Source organism: Mercenaria mercenaria, chromosome 2 (assembly GCF_021730395.1).
Source record: "Mercenaria mercenaria strain notata chromosome 2, MADL_Memer_1, whole genome shotgun sequence".
In the NCBI taxonomy this organism is placed as follows: Eukaryota; Metazoa; Mollusca; class Bivalvia; order Venerida; family Veneridae; genus Mercenaria; species Mercenaria mercenaria.
Window position 1 is genome coordinate 15,686,523 of NC_069362.1, and position 7,664 is coordinate 15,694,186.

A 7,664-nucleotide genomic window follows, 5' to 3' on the forward strand; every position below is an offset into this window, starting at 1 on the left:
TTTAGGTGGTGCGCGGAATGTGCCCGCTGCAGGGTACATTTGTACCAAAATCCAAGTATATGCGCGCTTCTTTATCCTATGAGTGGGGGTACTGACCCTCATCATGGTACAGCTGTACCAGTTTTGGGTACGGTACAACAATCTAAGGCTAAAATTTGAATTAAATAGGCTGTGTCACCCGACATAAAACAGTCCCACTTTGGTACAACACCCAATTATAGGGGTGGAGCAGGACTGCAGGGGGCCCTACAACTGGTTTCAAATGTGCAGGAAACTGTGCCCGACACTACATCCTACAGGTGGACTCTTGGGATCAATCCCATCTCTTGACGGTGGGCTAGAATTGCTATTGCTAGACCACCCTACATATGGATAGCACAGGCGGAGCATCCCCCTCCTATTGACACAAATGTACCGCAACAGATTCTGTACCAAAACCCACAGGTTGCATTTGGAATTAATATCCGTGCGCCTGTTCAGAACGCTCTGGTTTGACCACCTACACTATGGTTGACACGGGAGTTCAGGCCCCTAGATTCGTACTAATGTATCGGCCTATGGCACTCCTGTACCTCTTCTCTCCGGACTGGGAACAAACGGTGGTTCGATCCTTTCACTGGAGCTGGTGACCATGTTGTTGCACAAACACCCTACTGTTGAGTGGCTCACTTAGTACAAATAACAGCTCCCTATCGTTGAGCGCAACCCAGGGGTAGTCATTTGTTGTCAACCCTTGCACCCGGAATGGGTTTTCGTTGGGATTCAATCCATTCCAACCAGTACAGTGGGTCCGTTCTGGCATCAGTCACAAATATTACAGTTGCTGCAATGCCATCTTTACCATTACGACTACCGTCCTTTGCGCATATTGCCCGCTAATGTATCTTTTAATGGCCTCGACACCATACACTATGGGCTGCTTCAATGCCACCTGATGCCGTGGCTACTCCCATCGATCCGCACCCAGCTTATGCAATATGCATGCTAGCGACACCGTCAAGTGCCTGTCACCAAGGGCACAGATCTTACCTGGGTAAATGGAGTCGATTGCGGCTCAGATCATGTACCCTTGGGAAGGTTCCGACGCGTCTGTTTTTCGGATTCACAGAGATACACCTCCCTTATGAAACATCAAGTGGTGCTGTGGTCAAGCCAATTTACCAACAATGGTTGCATCTTGAACCATGAAACTGGGCCCCCAGGGGTATTGGGGACTCAACAGCTGGCGCCTTATGTGCTCCCCAGTTTATTCTGGGTTTGCAAGACTATATAAGCTCGGGTGTGCGGTTTATTGAACCCAAAATTGGGTTGGCCCTCGCACAACCTTCGCAAGACAAAGAACATTCCAAAAGAGACTTAAGCTGCCGAAACTGCCAACCTATGTTGGACCTCAAGTTGGAGAAACCTTCGTCCTAAAGTTTGAAACATGACGTTTATAATAAGTGGAGAGAAGAACAGAGCAAATTCCTTATTAGAATTGAAACCTTTCCGGGAAGGCAGGGGAGTTCTTCTCAAATCAATCTGACCATAAGCCTTCATCTCCTATGCAGATAAACTAATTATAAGTAAATCGGAACGGAATTTTGGGGATTTACAACACATCACACACACACACTGAAAGATAGCTAGTCAACTTCAGTCTGCAAGTACCAAACGCCCGGAATGAGAGCCTTGACGATTGGTCAGATAGGATGTTAGAATTTCCATCCGTGACCAGGCATTGATAGAATCACAGGCCTGCTAACCGTTTATGTTATGGATGCGGGACGTATGTGCAGCTGAACATATGATCCAATCTCAAACATAAAATTCGGTAGCTCGTGCTTTCAAACGTGCTAAGGATTTCAATAGTGCCATAATGCATTTACAGGGCAATCTGTCTCCGCATAAGGAATGTCCAAATATTGGGTACTAGGGAGTCAATTCAGACGTTCAGAGTGGCTTACCTCTATACGACTCAGATAGTTCAAGTAAGGACTATTAGTTCTAAGTCGCTCAACCCGACGCAAACATACCCCTCTCAGAGTACTAAACAGTTATGATTAAAGTCCAGGAGACCGCTAGCAAAGCAAGAAAAGCTTCTAAGGCAGCAGACAGATTTGTGGAAGCTATGTCTGAGCTTACCGCCAAAGTTGAACAAATCATTGTCTCCCTCTCCGTATAGTCCCTGGAAGAAATAATGTCTCGGGAAGAATGTTAGGGGTTGATCAGGTAGTCCTAGTCGGAATGAGGGAGATGCTTTAATTGTGGGGGAAAGTCATTGGCTGAAGATCGTATTTTGCCTAGTATCCAGGGAGATGCTTTAATTGTCAGGGAGATCACTGAGATAGAGATTCGCCCTGAACTGAAGAAGCAGAGTGGATTCTCCGTTCTGAACGGAGGGTCACTTTTTCAAGAGTAAGGCAATATTGCCAAATCCACAGGTAGGGTGTCCTCCGGTGATGATCACGGTAGGGTCTTAGTTTTTAATTTATATTTTTATGTGTGACTACAGGATTGGGAGTACCCTTGCAAATTTTACATGATTGTAGGTGAAATTTTACAACCGATCAATCAGACATATATAAGACATGGGAGGTTACACTGGTAATTGTAATGATGTACTTGAATTGCCTATTTTATGATTGGCAGTTTTGGATGTATAAAACAAAGGGGAAGATCACCCTTGTTAAATTTTATATGATGTAAGATAATAAAACAGGGAGGTTCCAGTTTGTATAGTGTATGTTCTCAAGGATCTATTTCTCCACTGCATTTTACCACATGGTTGCAGGGAATGTCCAGGCCATTTTGAGATTCATAGGATCCCGAGCTGGAAAATAATTAATTCCCGTCAGTTTAGTTTGTTAATGATGGAGTTGAATGCTCAGTATTTGTCCTATCGGGTTTTTCAGATTTGGCATACCCACATTTTGTTGGGTATTTTGTCCCTATGAGATCTTCAGATTTGGCAGCCCACATTGTTGGTCATTTTTTTCAATGGGATTCAGATTTGGCAGGCCACATTTGTTGGGCTTTTTGTCTATGGGGTTTTCAGATTTGGCGGCCCTCATTTGTTGGGCAAATGTTGATCTTATGGGGTTTCCCGATTTGGCAGCACACATTTTGTTGGGCATTTTGTCCCATGGGGGTTTTCAGATTTGGCGGCCCAACATTTGTTGGGCATTTTGTCCATGATGTTTTCCGATTTGGCAGCCACATTTCGTTGGGCATTTTGTCTATGGGGTTTTCAGATTTGGCGGCCCACATTTGTTGGCAGTTTGTCCCATGGTGTTTCAGATTTGGCAGCCCACATTTGTTGGACATGACTGCCCTCACAGTGGCAGAAATTACTGGAACGAGCCACAACGGGTGTTTTGACCCTCACAGCCAAAAAATTTCGGGTCCCTGTTTTCCAATAAAGAGCCGGACAGTTTCGTTATTTCCCTGTTACTTTTGTGTAAGGGAAAGTTTCCTTGATCTAAGTAATGTATTAAGCAGTGTTCTTTTCACTGTGTATTGGGTGTAAGGGAAAAGATTCATTTATTAGATATTTGTATATATGAATATTTTACTTAAATCCTATTATCTGGTATGGTGTATATACCTATATTCGGTTTCGTTTATTCTATAATATATAAAAAAAATTACAGTTTACTCTATAAATCACAATTCAATTAAATAATCAAATATGTGCGATATTATAACGCAAAGAAATCAACAAACTATAGCTATTCTTCAAAAGGTGTTGCTGCGGTATTAGATAAAGTCATAGCCAAAAACATTGCGGCAGCTTCCTTGGCGGCCTTCCTTTTTTTTTTTAATAAACTTGGTTTCGTTTTAGTCTAAATATGTATTTCGTACTTTATGCATGTTTTGATATGAAACTTATTGTAGGATTTATACAAAACTGAACTTGATTATCAATGATGTTTTTATTTTACTGTTTTAGATATACATTGGTTCATTCTGATTTACCCCACCCTCTTTTAAATATATATGTTTTCAATAATTTGAATGTATCCTTTAACAAAATAATAGCAATTATTACAATTTATTATCACTTGGTTCAAACGGGATTGCATTGTGAAAGGAACAAGTAAATGGAGGAACACAAACAAATATATTGACCGTATGTTCAAGAAAAATAGTATTCATCACATTTAAGTTCCATATAATAATTTGGTACATTATGTGTCAGAAAGTTGTATTTCATATCGATATTGCATTTTGATTTGCAGATTTATAACTTATAACATTTTTGTAATAACTTCAAATTTAATTACATTGTTTAAATGCTTTTATTTTGCAATTTTATGCAGTCGTGTATCATTTCTTGTATCAGCGAGGCCATGTTGGCGGCCATCTTGAATTTTGAGGATTTGCCCAGTCGACTAGAAAACTGGCATCAGGCAGTTCTTAAAAAACTACACATTCTGACGACATTTTGGTATGCAGAAGTTGATGTGCACAATTCTTGACTACCTACTTACACAGTTTTAAGTCTACTTAATTGGCCATATTTGCAGCATGAATGAATCCAGGATTGATATCGCGACAGCCAAGGGGGGTGGGCGGCCGAAGTGGTGCGTAGTGGTTATTTAAAAAAAACTAAATTCAGCAGTTGGTCCTAAATAGAAGCTTATCTACAACACCAGTTCTGAAACTTGCATATCTTACTTACGTATAAAATACGAACGCGCGCGCTCTAAGTACGCCGTCTTAAAAGTGGGCCTATTTTAAAAGTTTTAGCCCAATTTTTAAAACGTTCAACTAATACTTTCAGACTGTGACTTGATCTGGACTGCGTTATATGCTTAAACTAAGCATGGGCGATTTTATTTTTATTTCTTCAGTATACAATTAACAAATTTTAACAAGACTGAATATTGCAACGCTTGTATGACAGATTCTCACGATTCGCGATTAAAATGACGCCAGTAACATGACGTCATTAATAACGTCTTAGTTACTGCGACGTCAGTTTGTTAAATGTTCTCTCCGAACTTGGTTGGAGATTATAAGAAGAAACAGCATAAAATTTCTGGTAAATATACAAAGATTTAAGGTAAGAAACAACACATTTAACGGATTCAATTGCAGTCTTTGCTAAAAGGAATGTTTTTATTTTGTATTTCTCTGAACGGACGTTTGAAAAATTCTGACATAACGATGTGACATCATAAAACATACAAAAGTTACTCTTACGGGTGCCTCAAATATAACTGTTTTAATATATATTGAATAATATGCATACTTTGGTCATCATACGCTTATTAAATGATCAGTTCAAAAATATACTACTTCTTTTTAGTTTCCGTCCGCACGAAACTTTATCGGCTGTTTTGGAAAATGCACAGTCCATGTTTCAAAATGACATGCAAGTTCCTTTTTATCATATTACAGATCTGAGTTCTCCTCCGGGGGCGGATTCACCTTCCCGTCCAGTAACACGGAGTCAAAGTGTTGATAGAACAGAGTTGGAAACAGACCAGTCATATATTGGTAACGTCTTATATACCATGTTCATAAAATTGCTCGGCAGTTTTGCTCTGTTAGTTTTGCTCTGTTTCAGGCCAACAGGGCGATTAATTAATGTACAGTAATTTTTGTCCCGTACTTGAGATCTAGGATGTACCATATGATTATTTACTTGTAGTCAAAATTAGTGTGTCTTTCAAGATGTTTAGCATTTCAAAGGGAGAAGGTGCATAATTTCTCTACTTATTTGACATTCTACTGCCCTTACCCTACCTAAAATACCCCATGCTCAAGCGCTCGCGGTATGTAGTTCAATGTTAAAAAAGCTATTAAGAGTCAAGCAGCTGCTAGCAAAACCTAAGCCAGTCCCTGCCATAGTTGGGAGTAAATAGTAAAAAATAACGGGACGTCATTCATGTTCAATATTTAAGCGGTTTTTCTGATTTTCCAAGATAACCGATATAAATGCATTTTGCATATATTTCTATTACGGTCATAATCGTCTAAATGGCAATAGGTTAACATTCTTATTTATAATGCAAATTTTGTATTGTTTAATTTTCAGATGTTGTCAACTTATCTAATCAGCTTGTTTCGATGGAAATTCTACCGCCCAAAGATGACAGCAAGAAAAGCAGAAAGCGTGTTCGATTTGAACTTCCAGACAACGTGGACGAAGCAGCGCCGGCAGACCCAAAGCGAGGAAAAAGTCCTGATGTCAAGAATGTAAAGAAATTCTGTATTAAGAAAACCATACTAAGAAAGTTCCACCCTTATCTGGGACAGAGAAAAGTAGAACCATCAGACAAAATCTGCGTTGAAAACCAAAGTAATCCTTTACTACAAAAGTCGAATCCTCCACCGGCTGTTGAAGAGCCGGAAAGTAACGAACCAATGGTAGTTAGTGACGAACTAGCTGACAATCCCGCCTTGGATAAAAATGATAATTGCACGGTGCGTTCTGACCGTGCGAAGACAACGAAACGACCAAGCCTCCATCTAAAGAAATGCAGATCTGACTCTGTAATATTTAAAAGGAAATATCAGCGATATACTCGACATGTTAAGGAAAGAAAACATGTAGTTTCGAAGAAATCTTGGATAAAGACAAAAGAAGTTACAATCTACAAGTTAAACAGAAAGAGAAAGCATGGGGATTATAGAAATTCAACTCTCAAGAAAGCAAAGAAACGTAAACTATCTGGCGCACAGTTGAAAGCAAAAGGAAGAAACAAAAGACTTGTTAAGAAAAATCGAGGTTATCGTACTACCAAACTTAAGAAGATCGTGTCAAAGTACCATGTATCAAAACGTAAACCAGTTAAATCAAAATCTTCGTCCAAAGTTAAACACAAGATTAAGAGGGCAGCGGGAAAAGTACGAAAGACAAAAAAGGCAGTAAAGAAAATGTCACGACTCAAGAAGCGCTTGAAGAAAACCGCTCAAAAGAAGCTTGTATTGAAGAAAGCATTGGCAAAGAAACGGAAACAGAAGAAAAAGCAAAAGAAGAAAGTAAAAGTAGCAAAAAGGCGTACTGACAAGCAAAGAAGGAAAAGAAGGCGAAAAGATTAAATTTATACCAATTAAACGAGAACTAGAAGTCGTTGAACCACTACGAATTTCCCTGTTAAAATACCTTACTTTTGAAAGAGCTCGTGAAAATGAGCTTGAATGCTGCCGGAAATATTGTTGGGATGACTGGGAAGAACCTGATATGGAAGATATCATAATAGATCATGAAGACTAGAACTCAAATTATCATAATTTAAACCTAGTTGAAGTATATAAACGGTTTCTTGAATGTCTATATTCTGACATTATTCATCAAGGACCTCTAAGTATTGATTATCTGTTAGAAATATATTTTTATTACCATCTTTTTTATATTCTTTTTGTTTTCCGTAGAACCGTGAGATGCTTCATAACAGGAGTGAAGGCCCGGGGTTCGAATCCTGGCTTCCTACTGTGATGTGTCCTTAGTGAAAGGCACTTTATCATGATAAGGATTGCCTTAGCCGAAAGAGCTGTAAATGAGTACCAGGTTTAATTTTATGCAAAAAATAGGGTCGTTCAGAACCTCTGCATTGCTCCACCTTTGGGCGCTGTCGTTCTTATATAGGCAAAAATATCAAGATTGGAAATAATCACAATGCTTGCAGTGATTTTTTGCAACTACTTGTTGAATAAACCATCATGGATAAGAA

The 7,664-nt window shown here is 39.4% G+C and overlaps 1 protein-coding gene across 1 annotated transcript; it reads left to right on the forward strand.

The window, feature by feature from the left end:
• The first annotated feature begins 4,971 nt into the window (after positions 1 to 4,971).
• Positions 4,972 to 7,337, forward strand: LOC123562580 (axoneme-associated protein mst101(2)-like). Its single transcript, XM_053524587.1, has 3 exons — positions 4,972 to 5,026; positions 5,386 to 5,484; positions 6,026 to 7,337. Exons 1-3 carry the CDS (start codon positions 4,972 to 4,974, stop codon positions 7,030 to 7,032), a joined length of 1,161 nt encoding a protein of 386 aa, XP_053380562.1. The 3' UTR covers positions 7,033 to 7,337.
• The last annotated feature ends 327 nt before the right edge of the window (positions 7,338 to 7,664 follow it).